The following is a 27435-nucleotide window of genomic DNA, read 5'->3' as shown; positions in this document are numbered from 1 at the left end:
TAATAGGACTAAACTGCAACTGATCTTTACAAAACATATCCCACTGTTTTGCTGTACTGTGCATACCATTAGTTATATATATATATATATATATATATATATATATATATATATAGATAGATAGATAGATAGATAGATAGATAGATAGATAGATAGATAGATAGATAGATAGATAGATAGATAGATAGATAGATAGATAGATACATATATAAGTTGCTCCAATTTATGGATTTTTATATTCATAAAAGCTATATGAGACTATTTTGTTGTTTTTAGCTTAGCACTTTGTTTTGTACTAGCCTGTCTCCTTTATATATATATATATATATATATATATATATATATATATATATATATATATATATATATATATATATATATATATATATATATATGTATAATGTAATTCTATTTGAGTAAAGCTGTGCTGCAGGGGTGAATGCATTCAGAAAGAAAAAAACCATACTGTAGGGTATGTGTCTATACATAAAAATAACCTTGAGAAATATTCACTGGAATTAAATGTGTGACAGCTAACCATGAACTCTCTTATAGTAGGTCATCATTATCACTTGAATGGCCTATACTGAGAGAATATTACACATATTGTGACTTGCATTTATTTGCAATGAAGACAAATTTTCCTGTTTTTTTTTTTTTTTTTTTTTTTTTTTTTTTTATGTACGTTGAACGACAGACTTAAGAAATTATGTTGGTAAAGGTAGGAATTTAATGCAAAATATAGTTTAGCTTTTATTTTTTAAGGATCCCAATAAAATGGATTTTACTCAGTTCATTAACTGAGTGGAGTTCAAATAACTTTATCAATGATAAAGGTCATGTCACGTAAGTGTGTGTTGAACATTAAGACATTATTATTGAAGGGTTGAAGATGTTGGTTCTCTACACCCTTCTTTCCATTGAAGCATTAACCCTTTGTGGCACAAGGATGAGCCCTTCTGAATGGAATACAACACAAGTGAGATGCTCAGTCCTGCTCTCTCTCTCTCTACACACCTGCCTTCAATTTTCAGATCACTTAGATTTGATTTGTGTGTGATCTAAACTCTGCAGGTACAGTAGGTTGATATCACTATGCAAGACTGATCATCTTCGGATGAATGAATGAATGAATGGTTTTCATTGCTTATAGAATGTTTAATGTTCCTTTCACATTTATTTCAATCAATACACATTTATTTGTATAGCGTTTTTCATGATACAAATCGTTGCAAAAAAGCTTCACAGAAAACTCCAATTTGTACATTAGATTAGGAGTAATGGCTATAGAAAGTCCTCACCAGCAGATGGCAGTACTGCTCTGTTTGTTTTAGCACTGGGCAAAATCACCATTGACCTTTCGCATTATTGGGCTTATAGATCATTGATTTCAACCCCTGCTCCTGCGCACTAAAAAAAAAAATATATATATATATATATATATATATATATATATATATATATATATATATATATATATATATATATATATATATATATAATACTGAAAATCTAACTTTGCCGTGACAAGAATATAATTTTTTTTTTTTTTTTTTTTTTTTTTGGGGGGGGGGGTGTTTTTATCGTTTACTGCATTGGGTAAATAAATAAATAAATCAGCATTTGAAATATATTCCAGAATGTCTACAGATACATAAAAAAAATAAATAAATAAAAAATCTTAATAGCTTCATAAATAAACAAATAAATAAATAATTTTACCATCTGTGATTGAGGTCAGCTGAAAATGACTTTGGCATGTAGCCCAGTCTGATGACATCACAAAGTCATTTTCAGCTGTCCTTTTTTTTGGCCAGACTCCCAAAGTAAGGGACATAGTACATGGTACGTCCTGACCATAGTACTGTTCAGCACTACGTATCTTCTGTAACGTAGAGTAAACACACAGTATTAATGAAGACCACCCATGCCTTGATATTGGCAGTAAAAATCAGAATCCAGACAGCTACTCTGAAGCCATCCCACCGAGAGATTTTCCCAAGACTTCCTACTCTGTCACTGCCAATTAGCATAATCTCATTGCATTGGATAAGTCCTGTAAGGAAAGCGGAGGAACAGGTGCCACGAATGGTCTGATTTACTATGACTCACACGCTCAGTTTGTCTTCAGTTTGTTTAAAGCTAAGACACCCATGATGACAAAATAGCTACCTCATGCTTACAAGCTGCTCCTTTTTGTCAAGCCAAAGAATCTCAGAGAGACTTAGTTATTATAATCTAATCCAACTAGTCACTTTTGCTGGACTACCCCACTGCTGTCAAGGTGCCAGGGAGAGCGAGAGGGCTTTTCCGTCTGCACCTCCTCCCTCCTTCCCTCCTTGGTAGAGCCGAAGTGGACACAGCTCCAGTCGAGGAGAAGAATTCGGAATCAGAAGGAAATCTCTGGAGTCTGGGCCTAGCACACACACAGACAGCGGCCCCAACGTGTCAGCATGGGGGCGTCCTATGGCAAGAAAGTAAGTACGCTTTTGTAATTTTTGTTAAGCAGTTTAGGTAACTGGGTGATTGTTGAGTGGATGACACAGGCCATGGCTTGTTTCGAACATGTGACAAGACTGTTATATCAGAATCATCACCAATTATTCAAAGCACTGCTGATGGGTCTTTAAACCATGTCAATATTTACAGCAGTACCTTTTAAAATACAATTATTTATCTGTTTCTCAGAAGGTATACTTAATTGCGAATGCACATTTAAGAAAGATTTAAAGTTATTTTGTTATGTAAGTCGACATTCATGCTTTTAAATGAGCACTTGTTTAAAAATGTCTAAATAATAACAGTTGAGTTCATTATATGCACTTGAATCCAGGACACATTCAGTCGACATTTTACATCATATACAATTGTATACCTTATAATATAAAATTCAAAAAAAGCAAACTGCATAGTTTCCACAAGTTTCGGATTAACCCAAAGCCGATTGTTGGTGTTTTGAATGTTTGGGTGACATCCAGTGAGGTATTGGAGTAGTAACACTGACAAATATTCGAGCTATGGGGAGGACTGCATGCTGGGAAGGTGTGGATGGAGGGTGTGGTGGTGACTGAAGTTGACTCATTGCTCAGTTCTGCTAGTGACAGCTGACAGCTGCTGTAGAGAGGGTTACGAGAGGATTATAGGATACAGGAACCTCTTCTGATTACCTATGTCGGAGCTATTTGCTTGTACAATCAAATGTCAGACTCATCAGAGTGAGGAGTCGCAGTCAGAATTAAATCAAGCTTTCATACACTTCATGGATCAAACATGTGGAAACAGTTACAGGTGTATTGTGTCTGTGGGTGTTTCTTAATCTTAGGCCAATTTTATGTTAACAAGATTTACTGTACTCATTCATTTATTTATTTAAAAGGGACTTTATTAATATAATTTAATGTATAATTAAGTATCTGAGCTACTTTCCACATTCCATATTTGAAATAATCAATTGAGAGTTAATTAATAATAAACTGTTGCAATGTTTTATGTCAAAATTGATAGATTATTTTAATACACAGCTCTTGTTTACTATAGTATGTATACAGCAGCGTCACTGAGCTTGAGATGAAACACGAAGCGGTATGTGTAGAGGAATAAAAAAGGTAAATATCACTTTGCAGACAATATTTTATTGTGTATCATTTACAGTAATTAAAGCCAAATTTAAAGTAATTTGATCTCATTTAAATGAAATGAAAATACTGTGATAGTGTGAGATGTGGTGGACATGACATTGGTGAAAGTGTTCATAACTTTCAGAAATGTATCATAATAATAATAATAATAATAATAATAATAATAATACTTAATTGACAGATTCAGATTAAGAAGTTTATGTCCACAAGCTTCCCAAGTAAAAGTTTATCAATGTCCAAACGCAAATGGCTCTCCGGGACAAATAAGTGTCCCACATGTAAATTGGTGCCAGACCACATTAGCATCCTGTAATTGCTCAAAATATACATTTGTGGCCAAAGATTTTGACAGTGACATAAATTTTGTGTTTCGCAAAGTTTGCTGCTTCGTTATTTGTAGATTATTTTTCCACATATGTCTATGGTACACTGAAAAACAATGATAAGCATCCTAAGTGTTAAAGGCTTTTATTGTAAAAAAAATAATAATAATAATAATAATAATAATAAATTATATATATACATATATATATATATATACATAATTAGTCAATATTTGCAGTGTTGACCTTTGTTCTTCATAACCCCTCAATCCGCTCTGGCATGCTGGTTATTAGCTTCTGGGCCAAATCCTGACTGAAGGCAATCCATTCTTGCCTTTTTAGTTCTCGGAACCTAGTTGATCAGAATTTGTGGGCTTCTGCTTGTCCACTCACCTTTTGAGATCTGGGGGGTTGCCTGGCCATGGATCCAAAATTTCAATGTAATGAAAATGAAATCTTCGAGCCACTTTTTTTATCACTATTGCTTTGCTGGAAAATGCACGGATTATCACCAAATTGCTCGTGGACTGTTGGAAGAAGTCGCTCTTGCAAGGTGTTTTGATACCTTTCTTTATTCCTGGCATTGCTTTTGGGCAGAATCATGAGAGAGCCCACTCCCTTGGTTGAGAAGCAATCCCACACATGGATGCTCTCAGGATGGATTTCATGCGGGCCAGATGTGGGCCGGATCTGGGCCAACACCATGTTGATCTCTGGGAAGTGGCTTCTTTGCTGCCCTTCTTGACACCAGGGCATTGTCCAAAAGTTTTCTCCTCACTGTGCATTCATCTGCTGCCATTCCTGAGCAAGCTCTGCACTGCTGGAGACACGATTCTGTAGCTCACTCCTCAGGAGGAGACAGTCCTGGCGCTTGCTGGACATCCTGAAGACTCCTTCACTCCAGTCAAACCTCTCTCCTTGGAGTTCTTGATGATTTGGTAAATGGTTCGTTCAGGCGCAATATTCTTTGTAGCAATTTCCTTACATGTGAGACCATTTCTTTGGCGGTAACCACTGCTAACAAGAACACAATGATTGGAAGCGCTTCTTTCTTGCAAGACTTTTATGGTGATTATTTAAAATGCATCTGATCACTCTACACAATCTAGAAACAATGTGAATGAACACCACAACAGCTTTAGCTGCAAACTTTGCAAAACACAACATTTATGGCACTGCCAAAAAGTTTTGGCCATTACAGTAGACTTATTTTTCAGGTTCACATCCACCTCATTCATGATGGATCATATCCTACATTAAAACTTATATTTGAAGTAAAACATGAACAAGGACACCCCTTGAACAGTTATTGGAATGTGAGTTCTTCAGTGTTGTCTAAGGTGCAGCACAGAAAGCAGTGCTCAGTGAGAGAGCTGAAAATGTCAGCTTGTCAGAGCTGTAATTTCATCCTCTCTGCCAGCTTCCGGGCCACTTGGTATGAGCTGAATACCTCGACTGGACCTCACGATTATAGACCCTCTGATCACAAGACCCCTCTTTCACTTTTTCAGATCGGCTGATGAACTGAGGCCTAACTGTAAAGGGAAATCATGCAAACATTTGTGATTATTAATACAAGCTAATGCAGTGCCATGCTCTGCTTTGCTGTGTCTGGTTACCTCGGTTGTTTTCATCAAAACTTTTTTTTTTTTCCTCCATGTTCATCCTGTTACAAGCTTTATTCCACTGGAGCGTGTGTTTCCGCTATGGCATTTCATGCATGGGTGAGATGAGACGCACCTGCACAAAGCTCACTCAATCACGAGTGAATATGGAAAGATTGGATTCTATCCAAGCCAATGAAATCTGTGCTAACCTTGGCAGTGTTTGTAATAGCATACTACCACACTACTAGCCCTAGCATTTCTGTCTGTGCAAACGTATTTGTATTTATGTATGGAATACTTGGTTTACCAATATCATTTGCCAAAACATGTGGTATACAACAAATATAATGCATACTAGATGATCATATTTTCTCCATATAACAACAAAGCTGATCTAGGATCAGGATTAATGCAGCTACGTCAGCCGACTCCTGAGCAGAGCACTTGCATGTGATTGCCCTACTGCTAAATGGGATGTCAAGTTGTGCTAATGCCTCCTGTGCCAGAGACCTACTGAGGAAGATTAGACCAATCAGGCAAAATCCTTTCTAAATGATCCAAGAGTCGAGCTAAAAATAATTGCACGCTCTGGGAAGGAATTTAACTCTGAAAGAGCAGGTGTTTATGTTCTACATGGGCAGTTCCTGATTCCTAGAAAGGTAATCGGAGACAGCACCGATCTCTGATGCATTTAAAGTGTTTTTTACTGTTTTTATTATCAACAGACTGATGTAGTATTATATTTTTATGTCATTTTTTGCTTGCGTGTGGTGATGTTGGACTGACATCTAGTGGTGTGGATGACCACAAAAGTACAAAGGTTTTCAGTTACCACTACTGTAGTAGAAATGCCCTAAAATATTGTATATTCGTCACCCGGATTCATTTATTCCACAGATAATAGAAAATATAATGCGACCCTGAGGTGACCCACTTTACAAATTGCTTTTAAGGCTAATGATATGAGCGTAATCTTGGAATCTTACATGGTGCATCTATAATTATTAATTTTATATTATATTATGCTATATTATATATTAATTTATGACATGTTTCTCAAATATTATTGTGCAGTATGCTTTGCTATATGACAGATTGAAATGTTTTGTTATAAATGAAATGCCGCTGATATAACTTTTTATTATTCTTTTTGTTTTTTGTTTTGTTATTAGGCTATTATACTCCCAATATGAGTTTTAATTAATAAGAGAAAGCATTCATTTTAGCATTTTGCTTCATTTAATGTTAATTGTATTAAATTTGTGTTTTCATTTGATCATCTCTATTGATTTTGTTATGAAAGATGAATCCTAAATAGTTAACTTTGCTGAAATAATACAGAGTTTGGCTTGGCTTTTGATTGGCTGATGTCAGACATTGAATGTGTACGAGAAAAAGTGGGTCAGATTCAGAGTAAGATGGGTCCAGACTAGAATGTATAAGAACCCTGGAGACGAGTAACTGAACCTTCAGCCTGGGCAACAAATGAGTCTCTGATCAATGGACTTTAAACAGGACTCTTAAAGCAGAAATCCCTTTCTCCTTCTCTCTCTCTCTTTCTCTCTTTCTCTCTGTCACTCTCTTTCAGCATTAGTACAGGTCTCATTTCACTCCATTAAAAGAAAAAAACTCTCTGAAATAAGAAACAACACTTCAATTTGAAGGCTAAATTGTGGGCTGTAGGTAGAGATAGAGGTTAATCTGAGACTCTGGAATGCTGAAGTTACAGAATGACTGCTTGGATGTTTCCTTTTACACTAGACATTTTGTTTCACTAAATTAGACTTAATCTTCCACTGTTTATAAAATGTAAAAATCACTAACAGTATGAATAACCAAGAATTATTTATTGTAAAAAAAAAAAATCATGATTCATACAATAGAGTCCGTTGATCACAGATTCTGTTCTTCTCTGCTGTCTGTGTATCTGTTAAACTAGGTCAAATGAAGGAATTTTTACAAATAAGAAAAAAAGTGAGGGACAAGGTTCACCACTGTTCATAAAACCTGAGAATGATTTTTATCATCCTGTTAAACCGGAGGAATGCATAAGGTCCCAGGAACCGGAAGTTGTTTAATTTGACAGGAAATAAGAAGAAGGTAGAAAATGACACATGAGCACCACAATTAAATTAAATAAGTTAGAACGAGAGCTAGAACAAGCTAAAACAATTACATTTTGTGTAACACCGTTTACATGCAATATGAGAAATTGCACGATCTCTGCAACGTCTGGTTTATGAATGTGTTTTTTTTTTTTTTTACTTTGCATGTGATTTTATGACTTTTTTTATTGCAGTCAGAGATTCCAGAAAATATATATATATATATATATATATATATATATATATATATATATATATATATATATATATATATATATATATATATATATATATAATAAAACTGTATTTTTAATTAATTTAAAATAAAAACTGTTGTAAGTTATAGTTATTAAATATTTCATACTTCGTACTGATAATAAGCATGTGTACCCTATTATATTCAGATGCTTCTCTAACTATTTTACCACAAATCAGTTTTCACTTTCAATATTTTTGGTTTGGCCTTTAATATTAGCCCTAATCTTCTATAGGAGACTTACATCTGTCCCACCGCAGCTGATCAACCGTTGATCAAAATCAGCACATGACTGCATTCAGGATTCAAATGAAGTTAATGAGTTAAACACTTTCCTTTAATAAAATCCCGAGAGATTTGTCATTTGTAAACTGAAACAGTTGTGACTCATATAGCAGAGCTGATGCACAGCATGCAGCTGATTTGCTTTTGGCATATGAAATAAGATATATTTCTCCAAAAATATCTGATGACACACAGTTTATATATGTCTGTGAATAGTATAGGTATGGCATTAAAGGAATTAATCTAGGCATTACATAAACTGAGCATGTGAGGATATGTACTGATTTATTTGTAGGACTGTGTTCCCCACCAGGTGGCACAATCAGCCCAAATCTGAAAATGCATTTGACTGCTATCTGCATATGATTTACTGGAAAAAGACTTTGTGTTTAAAAACTGTAGTCTACTATAAAACAATTTTGTGTAACAACATAAGGCCAATATATAAGGTTTGAATACATAAGGTGCTAATTGTATAAATGGCTGAAGGGCAAAACTTTTATTCCCGTTACATGCTGTTATCATTTCAGTGATACATATTTCACATATATGTGGCCAAAAAAATCACCACGCCTGATGATCAAGTGAGAGAAAAAATCCGTTCTAAATCCACAGATGAGCAGGCTGTATTAACAGCTGTTAATCTACTGCTAATATTCACTGTGATTTCCAGTCGAACAGTACATTTCAAGTGAGGCTGTAGCCTGGATTAGAGTTTTGCAAAGCTACAAAGACGAACTCCTTTTCAAAATGGGTTCTTTTCAGCATATTCAGATGAAATAGTTGTTTAATCACAGATGAATTTAGAGACACAAATTCTCTGCAAATGTTTTAAAAGTCCAACAACAGTCTTACCTGATACCCTGCATGTGATTTGGAGAGCGAGTGGCATTGATGTTGGTTTGCACAAAGATGTGCACACACTTTACTACACACACGTTCACTTCTTTAATAGAATGGCCCCAAGCAGCCCAAGATTTATTACCATTTCCACCTACTTTCATCTCAACAGGATACCAGAAGATGGACTCTGATCTTGTATAGTTTACAAGGTCTTAGCTGCCAGTAAAACACATAATGGCCATAAGGGGAAGGAACCTTTTTAACTAATCCTTTAGGGATCCTGAAGCGTCTGTTTAATTGCAACATTTAGATTCAGATTCAGGCCCAGGCGTTGGAGCAAGACCACTGAAATCTGCAGAACTGTGCCACACGTGGTAATCAGAATGATCAAATATATTTTATTGAAGATAAAAACAGTCCGTTTCAGTTTTTGTCGGGGTGCCGCAACAGTTTCCTGCAGAAGACTGGAGCGTTGATCCGTGCCCGTGTTCTCTAGTAGGTTCCGTGGATAATTAGCAGGCTGCCTCTTCCCTCCGTGGCCTCTGCTAATTGTTTGTGTTGTCTAGGAAACCTGAGAACCCCTCAGCTTGAAACCGGAGCGGCAAAGCAGGGCCAAAATCTATTAAAAACAACCCTTTTTGTTTGTGACTTATGCGTGAGGATGCAATATCACTTTCCAGTACGTTGGTACAGGAGGCGCGTTCTGAACAGCGTAAATAAAACATGAGAGATCAGAACGGGCCACAAGCAGAAAGGTCAAACGATCACTTCGGCCAGTAACTGGACACTACAGGTGAGGCGCCGTGGCATCCAGCCCATCTCGGAGGACAATGGTGCATTCTAGCGGAGGTCACGCTCGGCTCTCCTCAAGGTTTAGTGATGCCAGATTGCTTTGGCTTTGGCCTAAATTCTGTCCCTTGTGATAGACGAGAGGACAACTTTGATTTCAGAGAGCTTGTTGTTCTTCTCTGCAGTACTACATTATATTCCACTGGGTGAAACTATAGTACTGTACCATATATAAACTTACGCATAATATGCTTCATTATGTTATTCATTAAAAAATATCCAATCAAATTTATGGTAAAATTAAAGTAAAACTCTAGTTAGTAATGTTTTAATGTAGTATTACACTGCACATTTTACATAATCCAACTATACTTTTTGATTACTTTTAGATGACTTTTGATTTAACTTGTACATCACGTTGATTTAAATATGGATAATCTTGTACCATATTGATATAAATGAATACAAAGAGTAATAGAATATATTCAATTGTTATTATCAACATGAGGTGTATTGTAGGTGTGTTTCTGAACCCGAACCAGACAAATTAAAGAGTCGATCAAGACTGTGGTTGAAACACAAGCCGAATTCCTCAGAAAGGCAACAGGAAGTCATAAATCATTACGTGCCACAAGTCCGAAGCAAGATATCCAACCAACCAACTCTTTCACAGAACAGCTTTTAACACCACTAGAACAATCATTGACAATTTCAATTCAGAGAAGAGATTGTCAAATTTGGGGCAAATAATTGAGATGCAACACCGGACATCACATTATAACCCATGAGAGTAATAAACAAGATCCTTGGATTGACTTCCCCACCTAGCAGAACCAGACTGAAATTCCTAAGGGGACCTCTTAACCTCTGGTCTCCGCAGAAATCTTTATGTCAGAGAATGGCACAGAAACTGTCTTTTCTGGATATAAATGGAGCAAAATGAACTCAAAATGAATTGTAAATGAATATAAGTTCATCGCTTAACTCCATATTCAAAATTCGGACCACATGCTTGATAAGATAACATATGATTTATGATACCCCGAGCCAAGACAATATCTGATTGGTCAAGACAACATTTGAGGTGTGGCCAACAGGCCAGTTTAAATACTCAGGACACCATAAAATTCTGCTTTTAGTTTTAGCTTTGCTTCTTAGCTTTAGCTTTTAGCCATGCTATTAGTCATCACTGTTCTTTGAGTGCGGTTCCAGCGTGCTTCGGCCTGCACGCCTGCTGCTACTTAGCCACAATGAGAAGAAACACCACCTAGTCTCGTCAAATTTTATTTATTTTCTTTTCCGTTTGAGAGTTTTGTGTTCTGAGATAAGTTTTGTAACGCCATGTCACCGAGTCTGACGTCAAGTGCCCGTTCAACTTAAACCAGCAACACAACTCTGCGTCTTCAGCCAACGCCCAACCACGGGCTTCCCAAGACGTCACTTCAGCGACTACTGAACTTCCAGCCAATCAGCTACATCGGGATACCCCCTTTCAATGACAACAAAGGGAGCCCCCTTTGCACAGGAGATGCAAGTAACTTCTCCAGACATTTGTACTGGTGTATCTAATATAATTTTAACCTCATTGAGGAACTCAATGCGAGCGTTAATTAAGTGATTGATGGCTGTTCATGTCTATGCAATTTAACGTATTGCTGTAAACTTGGCACTTCACATTTTCATTCTCATAAACTCATTCTTCCCTAACTTTTGATCTTCCTGCAACTTGTGTGAATGTGTGTGTGCGTGCGTTTATGTGTTAGATTAGTTTATATGTCTTAGATTTATCTAATAAAGCCTTATTCATATTGAAAAGGAGAAGTATCTTGTGTTTTGTGCTTACTAGTTAATGTCTTAAACTGCCGATCTTGTTACTGTGCTAATTGATAGTGTTTCACTATAGTTTGGATATTAATATCCAGCGCAGATTCGATGTTAAACGGCTCGTTCACTGAATCGCAGGGCGTCTCAGTGAACAGCCGTGAAACAGTGATTCTGTTCAAATTCCCTTTAAAATCTTAAATGATTCCCTTTGAGCTAAATTGACCTGTTTCCCTTACAGTATTAAACCTTACATTATGTTACAGTTTCTTAAACTGGTGTTCGTGAAGAACTGCAGGGGGGTTGGTGAGTTTAATGAAAACCTTTTTTCTTTTTTATGTAAATAAGGAATGTTAAATGTGAATTTGTGCATTTTAAAGCATATGAAAGATAAAAGAAGAAGACAAAGCAATACATGCTTAAATAACCTACTGACTGATAATTAAAATAAAACGTATGTGTTCATCAGTAGTTGATGCAATGTTAAAATACTTGTTAAACCTGAATATTTTATTTCGTGTTTTTATTTTTTTTTTTGTAAAAAATCAGTTGTCAAATGTCGTATAGCCACCTGACTAGTGACTGGTCTTTGAGTCAATGTTCACAAAACTGCGAGACTTTATGATTGTACATATGTAATATTGTAAAGGGTATTTTGAAAGAACATTGAAAAAATGTAAAAGACGAATTGGGGAGAATCAATAAATTGTAAAAATGTTCTGTACAGTGTACAGATACGTCAGACAAGTTCACAGGTCCAGCTAACACCCAGCGGGCACATTGACATCCATTTGATGTCATATATTAGATTATATATTCTTGATTAAGATGCTGTAACATCATTTTCAATTCAGTTTGGACGGCAGCTTCTTCCAGTGCTAATTGGATGAAAATAGGAAGTTGCTCCCACACTGAAATTGGTATAATGTATATATAGGTCAATGTGTTTGACATTCAGTTTACATCAAGTCAACGTCATGTGGAGTTTTTTTACATCAATTTGATGTTATTTTAATGTCTGTTTAACATCAGATGCCCACTGGGTAGACTGGTAACTACTGTATTGGGCGGTGTTCCTATCTTAAAGGTGGTTGGTGGGGGGACTTCTATTATAGGTTTCAAATAATTATAATCATTACCATATCCTCACTCCTATAATGTCTTATTTTATATACTACTGTACTGTATATGCTGTTTTGTTTATTCACGGTTCTAGAAATGTTGTGTATTCTTTGGCCTTTAATTGGTTTATTTCTGCCTGTATTGTCTGAATAATCACTGCCACACTGACACATATTGACTGACTTAAGAAACATTTCACCACAGAATGAAGATATATGAAGCCCAGTTCCACGGCTTAATGGACTGAGGGCCATTCCATAATTAAGGGAGAGCATTCAGTGCTGAATAAATCCAATTCGGATCTCCTTCATACTATTAAACACCACTCTACCATTCACGGAACGCTGCTCCAAATATGGATTGACTCTTAGTGAGCATAAGCTTATTTCAACCTGATTCCAGTGTTACTTGAGGAGGCTTTGCATCTCTCAGCCTCTAAGTAAGTCTTTGTTGATTATAATACTATTTAAAACCTCTCTCTCTCAATGAGAGGAAACAAATCCCTTTTAAAAAGAGGCAAATTAATTACACCGCATTAAAGCTTCCTTTTTATGTCAGGCCTGAGGGCTCATTCAGAGGAAAATGACATTCATATTTGTGCAGGTGAAGAAAAATCTACTGTTGGTTTTGTTTGCAAAGGGAGTGAAAGGAATAGTTAACATAAATAATTGCACACACAGTGCAAGTGGTGTGTGTGTGTGTGTGTAAGGCTGAAATTAAAGAGATTTCTTCCTTCCTCCCCATGTCTTTACTGAGAACGATGAGACAGTGAGGCTCTTGTGAAGACACCAAGCCTGAGCAGGCCTCTCCTAGCAACTGCCTCAACAATATTCATTCATTCAGCCCGAGTGTTCTGCTTTGAATAAAGCTCAGAAAAGAGCCAGAGTCCTCATGCATTCATTTGTAACTGCATGCTGTAGAAAAGCTGGGTGATGTGAGGTCCACTTAAAAGAAGAGAGGTTTTGTGCTCCCAGGGCTGAATCTCCAAACTTTTACATTTGAGACCAAGTGGTTTCATGCACACAGAGTGTAAATACTGGGGTTAGATATGAAAACTGCTTGACTTGAAAGCAGTGATTATTCAGTGGAAATGTTGTGGAACACCTTTCGATTGAACATTCTAAACATCCAATTTTGTGTTCTACATAAAGGAAGCAATTCATTTAGGTTTGGAACAGCACAAGGAATTTTGAATTATTAGGAAATAGGAAATATCAAAAGCCCAATAAATATGGGTTATATGTAAGGTCAGGAGCAGGTTTGGTGGTGTGGATAGGTTTAAGGGTGGGTTAAGTTGTAAGGGACAGGTCAGCAGTGTAATTATAAATGTATTACAGAACTTCATTACAGTTGTAGTTACATGCATGTATTTTTAAGTACATTGCAACAAGTGATTAATTTAAATGTAAGTAGTGGTTAACAAGGAAGAAGTTTCTTCGCTCACCCTAAGATTCTGACTTTATTTTATAGAGCACAGAACGCGTCTCCTTGAAAGCATTGCACAGCAAGAAACAGAACAGCTGGCTTCATGTTACAGTGACAGAAGCATATTTAATGTGCCTCTACCTTTCCAGCATTCATGACCACTGAAGACTCTCATAATACATCCTAAATCAATTGGAGGAAAGTGCGAGCAGACAGAGAGTCAGTAATGCTGTGATTGATGAGATTGGTGTGAATATTAGTAAGCTGATAAGCCTCTTTTTCTCTCTCTTCTCTCTGTCTTTCTCTCACATAGCAGAAGACATACAACATTAAGCAGCAGAGTGTGAAAAACGGAAAGCACCTGAATGGAGTGGGTAAGTCTACACTTATGCATCCTTGAGAACAATGAAAGCCACCCAACAGCCCTGCAGAGGAACAATGCAATGTTGCCAAGGTTCCTTCTGTTCCATCCGAATGTCTTTAACCTTGTTTTTTGACACATCATGACTGGGTCAAAAAGACTCCCGAGTTACAATCATGCTTCCTGACATAAAATAATAATAAAGGCTTTTAAACTTGTCATGTGCCACTGAACCTTAAAAGAATTCAAAATGAAATGTTCATCACAAAAGGAAGGCAAAGTTTAGTTGTTTGGCAGGACACTTCAAACTTGCTGTATTAATAATATACAGTAGAGCAGCGATCAAGTCAAGTCAAATTTACCTGTATAGCGGCAGCATTGCAGAAAATCATGATATCATTGTATAGAATATCTTAATACAAATATGCCTTATAGTTGACTTTAGCAGATTAGAGGTGAGTGATAAAATAGTTCACATTTTGTGATTCAAGCAATCAAGCAGTTGAGATATGCTATATAGTATATATCACTCGACCTACACAAGTATACTGAGTCTATGCAGATATAGTTGGAGATAGTTATATATGCAAAATTGTATAAGAGCTTTGTGATTATATAATTACATTTTGCAAAGAAAAGGTAAAAAAAATACTGGTTTAATATGTTGTAACACTTTATGGCAAATAAATAAATACATTTTTAAATAATGTTACACGGCTAAGATGAAGTTCCACACATCATTATATACAACTTTGTTCATGTCATAGTGTCATTCTTGTCGTATATGACCAACAAATACCCACAGATGCCCTATTTCAAGAGAAGAAATATATATATATATATATATATATATATATATATATATATATATATATATATATATATATATATATATATATATATATATATATATATATATATAATAATAATAATTCTGCAGATAAAGAAGTTCAGATGAGCCTGACTAATGATCATGTCTAGAGATGTTGTTTTATTGTAGATGTAGACAATGTGTGATTGTATGTGTACTTATTTTAAATTGCTCAGTGTATGAATTTGAGAAGGATGAAAGCTTTTTGGTAGTCCAATGGTTAATGTGAGATTTAGCAGAAGAGCAAAAGAGAGGTTTTAAGCCCTCCACTAATCCCATCAGACTCCTGAGAAAGAGAGAGTGTGTGTATGTGAAAAAAAAATAAAGTTGGGAGGAGCAGGAGGGGTGTGGCTTTGATAGCCAGTGGTCACATGACTGTTTACACTGTGAGAACAGAGGCATGTGGGTGAAGAACAGCAGAAACTCAGGGGAACCAGCCCTCACATAAACATGTAGGATATCTTACACACACATACACGCACACACAGGAAACAGCAGAATGGACCAGAGAGTTGAACACAGTTTTTATCCTCGTGAGGGCCAGCCCAGCAGACCCAGAGATGTGCTTGTTAAGTCAGGTAAGACTGCAGCTGAGATTACAGGATGCTGATATAATGTTATGCAGTGGAACTTTACCAGATTCAATGGTATTATTAGAATACCAATGATAAGAACATTGTAACTCTTATAGTAGAATAAAATAATTTTAATATTATTTAAATAAGTTCCAGCAGTGTACATTGTAGTATTGCAATGTAATAACTTAATGACAGTGAAGTTACATATGTATAATGTTTTTATTTATTTATTTTTTAGAAGAATTTGCTGTAGCAAATAGAAGACTAGCTAAGAAGGCAAAGGAATGACACTTGAACAAATCAGTGAGAAACAGGGAACCATGCTTGCTCTGGGCATAGTGCCCAACTTGTTTCTCATGGTGTTTTGCTTTAAAGTGAGAAAACAAACTCCCAAAACTATTTGGTAGTCATTACAAAGTCACCATCTGTCATTTACTTTATGCACTTTTGTCGGCTGGTGATAAAGATGTAGTATTTTAATATTTCACAGGATAAATCAGTCCTTACATCTTAGTGGCAAAGCAGGGTCATCTTTCACAATTTAGTTTTTTGTAATGTTTTACCAGCAGTATCATGCTGTGTGTTTGTTTTAGCTGAAAAGCACAAGGTCCAAAATGAATTTCTGCCTGATCGTGATCGACACCAATAAACCATGCTTTGTGTATTTGAACAGTTATCTTAAATCATCCATCTCTGTATGCCCAGCTTTTAAACAAACACACCTTTCACCAACATGTCTTGGAAGTCTATTAAGCAGTTTCTTTGTGAACTAAATCTTAAAGGTAAAAATATATATATATATGTCATCTTTTTTTCAAACTATTCTATTCTATTCTATTCTATTCTATTCTATTAATCTAATATGAGTAAAATGACACTAAATAAATCAATCAATAAAAGCTAGCTATCACAGAAAAAAAATACACAAAGTTACAAAACTGCATGTTAAAAACTCTTTTTATTCATTCGTCCAGACTACATTTAGATGCTTGAAATGGGTTATATTGTGTTATTGCCCATAGAGACTGCTGTTTTGCTTCTTGCTGGGCACCTTTATAATGCAAATCCCCTGTCTGAGAGCTGTGCCTAAATTTTATGGCTTGCCAAGGACCAGCATTCAGCGGGGATTATGGGAAATAGCGCTTCACTCCACACAGACACATACACACACAGTCATGGGAGAATGGGATCCCAGGGCATCCTCTGAGAATGCTGACATCGCCATGACAACTGTCAGCATTCTGTTTGTATACAATCCATTCTGGGAACAAACTTCTTATATAACAGAGGATTTTTTGTATATATAAAAATGGTCTTTGTAATGCTGAAAATCTGGCAGTCAGTGGCATAATTCAGCGATGCAGAGGAATCTTAACTGTCCTACCTGATATGAAGTTAGCATGCTTTAGTATTCCTTTCAAAAATTGCCTTTAAATATTAATTTATTTATTTACTTATTTATCCATTTATGTATGTGTTTATTTGTTTAAAAAAATTAAACACGTTTTTAATTTTAATTTGCATCCTTAAAGCACATTTAAAATATGAATGTCATTTATCTGTTAATTTGTTACTTTTCAAAGTAGAGAAAAACGTTTTTTTTTTTTTTTTTTTTTTTACCATTAGTGTAAAATGTGCATAGATAATATGATATAAGATATATGATATATATATATATATAGCTGAGGGGTTTCATAATAAAAATAAATGTGCCTTCATTAGTATCATTAGTATCATTTCTTTTTAGGGCTGTACATATTAGTTTATTTAATTTTTAGGTCCAATATATATCAAAATGTCATACTAAAGTGTTGTATTACCATCTGATACCATCATTGAAGCATAGTTCTGTAAGCGTTAACATATATTGTCCCTCAAAGCATATTAGCATACTTTCTATGTATAGGCCTACTGAATCACTTTCAGTTCTGCTGAGTATATAAGGAAACACCTGCTGTAGTCCCACACAAACAGACACCAAACCAAACTAATTAACCTCACTCTTTATCATCTGCAGTTCTTGGAAATGGGCTCAGAACTGATCGGCAGAAACCCATGACTTCCCTGTCTGTGTAGCTCCTGGGATTGTGGGGGATGCTGATAAATACATTATGCCCATAATAGAAGGATATTCACTTTCAGAGCAGACAACAGTCCACCTCTGCTGCTCTTCACCATGTTACTGATCTCTAATCGATGGGATCAAGGACAGTCTTTCAGAACGCCAGATTGTGTAGCAATACAAAATGTACTATGGCACTTGTGTGTGTGTGTGTGTGTGTGTGTATGTATTAGTACTCCTATCTCATATTGAATTCTATCTGTAAGCTCTGAACTAGCACACAAAATCTTTTGCATTTCATAACCATGACGCAACACTCTCCCTTGACATAATATTAATGTTGGCTACATGCTCACACAGTTTATTCAGTTAAAAGCAAGTAGACATTGCAACACATTCTTTTGTCATTACTAAAAGAGACTTTGCAGACACAAACATGAAATAAACACTTTAACCCTGGTGTCCACATATACTTAACTCTAATTTCACAAACACACTTATATGTAGACCTGTGTTTAATTTTTTTTTCTTTTTTTTTTTTTAGAAAAAAATTACATATATATTTCTATTATATAATGCATTTTATTTTGCATCTTCAAAAGACAATATATAATCTGTCAGCCCCACTTATGACACAATCTTTTCCAACCAGTGATCATGGATTCATTATCCTTAGTCTGTGGACTGTGACAGATTTCCTTTATATTTATTTTTCTGATAAATACTGCATTTCCATATGTTACATTTTGTATATCTTTCAAAGAGCCACATCAAGGTAGTACAGTTGTATTTCTACCTAGATTTTCTAAATGTGTGTGTTTTTTTTTTTTTTTCTTACAAAATTCACTGCGGGTGATTTTTCACTGTGGGCTACTGTGATAACCAATACATTGCTAGGTGGTTTCTTGGGTTGTTAAGCATAAACATAAACAAACATAAACACTGGTGTCATGGCCGTAGCCAGCTATGAGGTCACCGGTCCTCCGGACCTCGGTACATTTTTCATGTTGGAAAATAAAATTTGTTCTCTGATTGACTCATTTGCTGCTAAACTCCTCATCTGAATGTCTGCATGTATGATTCAGAATGTTTAGCGTCCATGGTATGAAAACAATCGCTGCGAGACGCTTCCGAAGTGAACGAGTCTACAGCGAGAGCGCGAGACGCAGCCTTCGTGTTGCCAGATGCAGCTATTATAAGTCTTTTGACTCGTTTTTCCACTTAATTTGACACTTTAGAAAGTTAATAAAGTAGGAAGTTGCGGTTTAGGGTCAGCGATAACATTATCGATAACATTGATTATATTATTTTATATAACTTCTGCGTCACTGGAACTAACTGGCAGGTATTTTCTTTTATAATCTTGGCTATCTGAACATAACACGTTTGGTGGGCAATATGAATAATAAACTACAGAAAAAATTATCCACCACATAAATATAATATTAACAAACTTTGATGCAATAAATAGGGTATATAATTAAGTTGTATTTATAGGGGTTATTATAGCACAATTCTATGATAAGGGGTGTTAGAAACCCCTTGGACCTCATTAATTTTCAAAGACTGGCTACGCCATGACTGGTTTTCATGTTTTATGGGATTGTTCCATAGGTGTAATTGTTTTTATGTATAAGTTTTTTTATTTTTATATATATATATATATATATATATATATATATATATCCCACCAACAAGGTCAAAATGTAATGGTATTATTATTCTTTTGGGGACATTTGGTCCACATTACATTTGGGAATACCAGTACACACACGTTCACTAATTAAAACTCAGAAATGTTTTGTGAACTTGCTAACCTCTGATACTAAACCCTAGGTCACAAATACTTTCACATGCATGAATTCACTTCACCATCTCGCCTGTCATCAACATCATCATCATTTCATCCCTGTCCTCTTCTCATGCACTCAGATTGAGAAGTGCTAAGAATTGAGCTCAGCTTTTTTAATATTGAATGGTGGAGACTGTCTCTGGTTCCTCCTCCAAGCATAGCATTGTTCCAAGCAAGCTTCAATGCATATGACACCTGATCTACTGTCACTTTAGCACAGATCACTGCACTTTTAATCTGCCCTAGAGGAGTGGCTCTACCCATGATGCAGTTGGGCTGGTTTGCATTATGGATCTGGATACGAGTTTGTCATTTAGTGGTGATATGGATATATATATATATATATATATATAGATATATATATATATAATCCTCAAATAGCTGGACTCAATAGAAGGAAATTAGAGTTGCTTTATTTCCACTCACACAGAGGAACACAAACACTCTGCATGTCCACCTGCTACCTTCAGGAAACCTGTTTCAGCTCACTTGAAATCAATTTAAATTTGGCAGAGACAAGCTGTATGTAGTTAATGCAGGCTTTCTGATGTGGGTTGTTTATGCTGCACCATCCTACTTCCGTGTTCCTACTGTTTACGTGTTCTCATTTTGCGTCACTCTTTGCCTTTCTCCTCCCAGTAAAAAGAAGTCAAAAGGGAAAAGGGCTACTTCCTTCCTCTCACATTGTTTTCTCTCTGTCCTCAGCCTCAGCTTATGCAGATATCCAATGGGAACAGCCTCATCAGCCGAGAACCCCGGACAGGGATCCATTCGGTTACCCTCATCGTGAGATCCCCCCACTGGCCAGTTATGCTCCTCAGCCTGATTACATGACAGAGGATGATGATCTCATCAAGCCTAAAAAGCTGATTAATCCAGTGAAAGCCTCTAAAAGCCACCAGGAGCTTCATCGGGAGCTGCTTATGAACCATAAACGGTATGAGGACACACAAGTTTACAGTACATAAACAATCTTGCGATGAGGAAAAATCCATTGCAGACTGTCCATGATGGCTTCTGTGATCATTCTCTGCAATCTGGTAATGAGTCCAAAATAGACTGATTGGCATTTTCCTGTTACGTTCTGTATATTTATTACATGCAAGTCCCTGTGAATCATCTGCCAAATGGCAAATAATACGTTCAGAGTGGGGAACATTTCTTTATATGTTTCTTAGAATAGGTTGGTAAATAAAAAATCGATCCCAACCAAAATAGAGCCATATCATCTATGTGCTCCTGAGCAAGACATTTAAGTTTAACTGGAAATTTTCTACTTAAGAGTTCTGAGATTGTAAATATGATATGCGGAAGGCATTCATCTGATTATGGTAAGTGAATCAAATTGATTTCACATTCAACATATTTCTGGCAAGCTTTATTCCAAAATGTATACAATATAAATGGTCACACAAGCACTGACAATTAGAATACACTAAATCAATACAACAATACAATAAATCAAAACTTTGTTTTTTTTTTCTCCAACTGAGATATTTGGGGACTACAAGATGTTCCCACTAAGAATTTAGATGTCCTGATTTGCAACCAACTCCAACAATATATATATATATATATATATATATATATATATATATATATATATATATATATATATATATATATATATCAGTAAATTAGAATTAGAGAAGTAAAGTTAATTTATTTCAGTAATTCAACTCAAATTGTGAAAATCATGTATAAAATAAATTCAATGCACACAGACTGGAGAAGTTTAAGTCTTCGGTTCTTTTAATTGTGATGATTTTGGCTCACATTTAACAAAAACCCACCAGTTCACTATCTCAACAAATTTGAATACTTCATAAAACTGATTAAAAAAAAATAAAAAAAAAACTTTTAGTGAATTGTTGGCCTTCTGGAAAGTGTTTTCATTTACTGTACATGTACTCAGTACTTGGTAGGGGGTCCTTTTGCTTTAATTACTGCCTCAATTTGGTGTGGCTTGAAGGTGATCAGTTTGTGGCTCTGCTGAGGTGGTCTGGAAGGCCAGGTTTCTTTGACAGTTGCCTTCAGCTCATCTGCATTGTTTGGCCTCTTGTTTCTCATCTTCCTCTTGAAAATATCCCAGATTCTCTATGAGGTTCAGGTCTGGTGAGTTTGCTGGCCAGTCAAGTACACCAACACTATGGTCATTGAGCCAACTTTTGGTGCTTTTGGCAGTGGGGCATGTGCCAAATCCTGCTGCAAAATGAAATCAGCATCTTCAAAAAGCTGGTCAGCAGAAGGAAGCATGAAGTGCTCCAATAATTTTTGGTAAAGGGGTGCAGTGATTTCGGTTTTCAAAAAACACAATGGACCAACACCAGCAGATGACATTGCACCCCAAATCATCACAGACTGTGGAAACTTAAAACTGGCCTTCAGGCAACTTGGGTTATGTGCTTCTCCACCCTTCCTCCAAACTCTAGGACCTTGGTTTCCAAATAAAATACAAAACTTGCTCTCATCTGAAAAAAGATTCGGATCCATTCCTTGTGAAGTTCTCTAAAATTCTTGAATCCAGTTTGCTTGACAATCCTCATAAGGCTGCAGTTCTCTTGGTTGGTTGTGCATCTTTTTCTTCCACACTTTTTCCTTCTACTCAACTTTCTATTAACATGCTTGGATACAGCACTCTGTGAACAGCCAGCTTATTGGCAATATTTTTTTGTGACTAACACTCATTGTGAAGGGTGTCAATGATTGTCAGCTGACTGGCGTGTCATCATATTCTAATTTGTTGAGATCGTGAATTGGTGGGTTTTTGTTAAATGTGAGCCAAAATCATCAGAATTAAAAGAACCAAAGACTTAGACTACTTCACTCTGTGTGCATTGGATTTATTTACAATTTATTTAAAATCTATATAAAATTTTCAGAATTTGAGTTGAATTACTAATATATATATAGAGAGAGAGAGCTCATCTTCACTATGTTGTAAGACAATTTTGAGGATAGACTAGATGCAACTATTTATAAGTTGCATTTTGATCTGTGTTCTAGCTAAATTTGCCTACTGGTCTTTCCCTAATGATTTCCATGCACATAGATACATCACAGTGCCCTGTGTGGCCATGCCCTTAGTCCACACTTTTATAATAAAAAAAAAAACAACTTGAATGATGTAATACCACTCAGAAGGGCACATACTGTATGAAGGCAGACAACGGGATTCTCATGAGCACCCATCTAAAACCTAAAATGACAAACTTATGGCAGGACTATAATGTTCTTGCAGGACCAGCGTTTAGTCATACTGTTCTCATACTGTACAGCTGGTTCTTATGTGTTCAGTTAGGGCTGAAACTGCATTTGTGGCTTTCCAGGAATGAAACTGCCCTCTAGGAGCAAGACTCCCAGACATCCTTGACTTTGACCAATATATAGTTCCCCGTATTATTCCAGCTACCTCATGTGCTGAGACTAATACAAACCAATGAAGTTGCAGACAGCATGAGTGGAGGGCCTATTTATTAAAGGCTTTCATTACAGAGAAGAAGACACTGTTTGTGTGGCTACGTTTGTTAGTGTGTGCCCTCTGTGCCACTACAAAACACATCAAGCCACAGAGAGCTTACTGGCACAGTGCCGTGTCAGCCATTAAGCGGGTATCTTTTAGTCACTGTTGGCTCTTGTGCCTCTTTGGTGCTCAGAGACCCTGCGGAAGACAGTCAATCTGTAAAGCACATTACAAGAGAGAAAAAGAGATGTGGATCTCACATGCACACATATAACAGTGGGCATCAAGGGTGGCACAAGGGTGGCGGAGGAAATAGGTCACTCCCAGAACAGTGCCTGTTTTATCAAGCCTTTTCAAGATAAGCTTTTTATTGGCCAGTGATGTTGCAAAACTCTTTCCTAAAAGAGCTACACCAAACACCGACGGCATCACTCAAGGAAATTGATGCTAAAAGAAGACGCTAAAGGGGAGAGTCAAATTTGTCTCAGATGTCACTGTTAGCCATGAAAGGAAAAAAGACACCATCTGTGGATCATTTCAGGAACGGATCGATGCCAAAGTTCTGAACAAGGTTTAGCAAGTGACTATTCATAGCCGAGAGCTGAGATGCTATTATTATGAGGGCTCTCAGGAGCTGTTTGGGGGATGATCTCTCTCTTGTTATCTTCATTAACCGCCCCTTGTGTTTATTTGTTGTTGTCTGACTGTCTCTTCAGTTTGAAGGACACCATCTAAATTAGCAAGGATACTAATTAGAACTCCCACACGTGCTGAACTCCACACATACACACTTCCTTTCCCTTCTCTCAGCACCGGTGGCGCCACTTAACTGTGGGGAGAACAAGCTCACACATAATTTAATTATCAGTCTGTGTGTGTGTGTGTGTGTATGCATATGTCTATCCTGGCACTATAGTTAATAATTATCACTCGTGTTAGCAGGAGCTTGGCACCTTGAGAACAGTCGTGAGCGCTTATCCACTTTGGGTGATAGATGGAAGGCTCATATATATTCAGTTAAACTGCGCTTAGACAAACAAACACACAATTCATATGTCACGGGCTGTCAAGATGAGCCCATTATAAATGGGATGTGCCTCAGCCAGGACTAAGATGGGAAGTCATAACATTGAAGGAAAAGAACAACAGTAAACATATGCATATTATGCATTACATTAAAAAATTAAATAAAATAAAAAATGAGCACTAGTTTTACAGGCTATAACAGATTTCCAGACGCACACGTGTACAGCACACATTTACTGATAAAACATGACAACACTGCCACCTGCCGGATGACTGAAGGACTGCTTCAGCTAATAACGTGATGCATTCTGAGTTCTATTCTGTTTGATTCTGTTCTATTCTAAAGTTTGTTTCAGTTCTCCCATTTTTTTATTATTATTATTATTTTATTTCTGTTTCATTTCGTCCAATCTAAGTACCTCGTGTTAATCAAATGCTCCGTTCTATTTATTTATTTATTTCCTATTTTCTTCTATTATACTCAGAGGTACTGTTGTGGAGAACAAGCCAGAATTGCAACGTGTGTTGGAGCAAAGGAAGAGAGAGCAGATGATAAAACAAAAAAAGCAGGAGGAGGAGGCCAGGAGGAAAATCTCTCCATTGGAACAGGAGCTTCTCAAGAGACAACAGAAACTAGAGGAGGTAGAAAAAAACATACAATCACTTCCTCTTTTATTGTTTCATGTATCTCAGAGGTCCTAACAAAGCAAACACATTTTATTATGTTTACATATATCCTATTTATTGGCAAAACCAGCAACCAAATAACATATATAAACGTTTTCTTGTGTACTATAGCTGGAGAAGGAGCAAGCAAGATTAGAGGACAGCAACTGCAATGCTCCGGAATTCATAAAAGTGAAGGAAAACCTGAGACGGACATCGTTTACAAGTTCTGGAGAGAATGAGGTGTAGCGGCGGAAAACAAAGACTGGATCCATGTGTTTAACATAGAGAGCTGCTGCAGCTCCTAAACTCCACCCACACGACTCTGCTTCTCTACTTCCTGTCTCACACCAACAAAACACTCACCTCTCTCTGTAGGAGTTTCAGAGGGGTCAGAGATAAGGACACGACCCAAAGGGCCTCTGCTACACCTTCCCATTATAAGAAGGTTGATGCCTAAGAGGATTCAGGAGACTGCCAAGAGAAAAATTGTGTTTTTTCTGCTCTGGGTCAGACTTGATGGGTTAAAGATAAACTGTCCAGGATGCTTGTGAGTTTGTTCGTATGCATGGATGGACAGCTATGTTCTGGGTTCTGCCACATTAGATGAAAAGGTGAAAACAGGGTTAGTTTCAGAGTGAAAAACAGGCTATTTCTCTCTAAATGACAGGCAGAACATATATAACAAAAGGCGGCGACTACACAAACAATATCAGTATTATTATCAAACCACAAAATATTTGTTCATTGCCTAATTTTAAACATTGTCTCTTATACTTAACAATCAGCACTTGTCACTTTTAAATGAAAATATAAGAACTATGATTATTTTCAGCTTTCATCGCCCTTGATTTGCAGTATAACACCTTGCACGTGTGCACACAAAAAAGATTTTACTCCTAAGGAAAAAACAAACAAACAACAACCATTAAGCAAATGATTATGCACTTTTACAAAGCTAACCATTTAATCTGACATGTCATAGAGTTAAACCAGTATGAAAACAGGGACGTTTTTGGTTTGTGCTTACTCCAGTGCCTTTGTTAAAATAATGCAACAGGATGGGCTTGCCTGACTTTTACTGCGGTCTGTATGTTGCATAGAATTTTGTTCATAGTCATATATTCATTAAAAGTTCCCTAATAAACAGTTTTACATTGTTTGGGTTTTCGAAGCACAAAGTAAAACTGAAATATGTAATGCCTTTTTGGCTCCGGAGGCCATTGGATAATACAACAGTCAATGTGTTACTTTAGTTGAATATTAATTTAATTCTCATGTTGTTGCAGTCAAAATCATGAAACGAATAGAACAGTTGGCTACTTACAATTTTTTTTTTTTTTTTTTTTTTTTAGCTTTAGCTGTGACCTTTTGATTGTTTTAAACAGAGAACTTACACAATAAAGAAAAAGCACACATGCTCAATGTGAATAAAGATATGAATGGTTCTCTCATTTTGTGCCACATTTTTCTGTCGTTAAAAAATTAGTTGCAATTCTTTAATTAATTCAAACCAATACAAGTAATTCTGCTTTGGCAAAATACACACATGCAAAGAAAACCATTTGATCCCTCTAAATGCACCAACAAGTTAACAATAAGCTATCAAGTTTAGCCCTGTACTATTTAGATGCTGCCAGCTCTGTGTCCGCAGGGCCAGGCATCCAGACTTCCAGGTTGTGGAATTTCACAAACTTCTAAAGTGATACAGTAGAGGATAATGTGTGTGTGTGTGTTGTGAATTTTAAGTAGATGGTCTAAAAGTGAAGTGGCGTGATGATACAGGAGGTCACAAGGCCTGGTTTGGGGTTATCATGCTCGGTTTCACTTTAATGGGTCCTCTGAGTTTTTCTGTTTTCTTTTTTCTTTTTTTCACTGATGGAAAGTCTCCATCTCGCCCTTCATCCAGCTTCTCGATAGCTTCTTAATTAGAGGGGCAGGTAACACTAGACCCTGAATCACAAGCCCCTTTGTCCACAAAAACACGCTATCCACTTCTAATCTGTTTAATCCCTAAGAATCTTCAGGATCCGATTTGTTGTGCTCTAGTAAACAAGGGCTAAATTGTTTGACGTGAGGCCGTTGCAAACCTGAACTGAACAATGGCACACCTGAACTCCTGGCAACACAACTGCCTGAACATGAACACAGTGTTTCAGGGAGACGCTACAGGTGTAAATACAAACCACGCCAGCACACAATGCATTTGCTATGCCTTTTTTTTATTCAAATGTGATTAATAATTTAATTATTGAATATGACGTGTAAACTAAAAATGCTGTCATTTTATGCATCTTATTAAATGTTTATGAAAGAACTTTCTTAGTATCATCAAGGCTACA

General features: G+C 36.4%; 1 protein-coding gene across 4 annotated transcripts; it reads left to right on the top strand.

Moving 5' to 3' along the window:
• The first annotated feature begins 2178 nt into the window (after positions 1–2178).
• si:ch211-236d3.4 (protein FAM107B) lies at positions 2179–26547 on the top strand. Of its 4 annotated transcripts, none has more exons than XM_026242513.1 (5): positions 2179–2477; positions 14531–14588; positions 20644–20875; positions 24913–25069; positions 25226–26547. In XM_026242513.1, exons 1-5 carry the CDS (start codon positions 2454–2456, stop codon positions 25340–25342), a joined length of 588 nt encoding a protein of 195 aa, XP_026098298.1. In that variant the 5' UTR covers positions 2179–2453; the 3' UTR covers positions 25343–26547. The 4 variants fall into 4 exon arrangements, with proteins under 4 accessions (XP_026098298.1, XP_026098297.1, XP_026098299.1 ...); XM_026242512.1 differs by having other exon boundaries at positions 2180–2477; positions 14528–14588; XM_026242515.1 differs by lacking the exons at positions 2179–2477; positions 14531–14588 and adding exons at positions 15839–16024; positions 18042–18272.
• The last annotated feature ends 888 nt before the right edge of the window (positions 26548–27435 follow it).

This window comes from Carassius auratus, unplaced genomic scaffold (assembly GCF_003368295.1).
Source record: "Carassius auratus strain Wakin unplaced genomic scaffold, ASM336829v1 scaf_tig00001591, whole genome shotgun sequence".
Classification (NCBI taxonomy): domain Eukaryota; kingdom Metazoa; phylum Chordata; class Actinopteri; order Cypriniformes; family Cyprinidae; genus Carassius; species Carassius auratus.
Note: the sequence above shows the minus strand (reverse complement) of the source record. Positions and strands in the feature narration are given on the sequence as shown.

Coding starts and splice junctions, on each gene's coding strand:
- si:ch211-236d3.4 (XM_026242512.1), top strand. CDS start 2,454: ATGGGGGCGTCCTATGGCAAGAAA. Junction 2,478..14,527: donor GGGCGTCCTATGGCAAGAAA/GTAAGTACGCTT, acceptor TCTCTCACATAG/CAGAAGACATACAACATTAA. Junction 25,070..25,225: donor GACAACAGAAACTAGAGGAG/GTAGAAAAAAAC, acceptor TGTGTACTATAG/CTGGAGAAGGAGCAAGCAAG.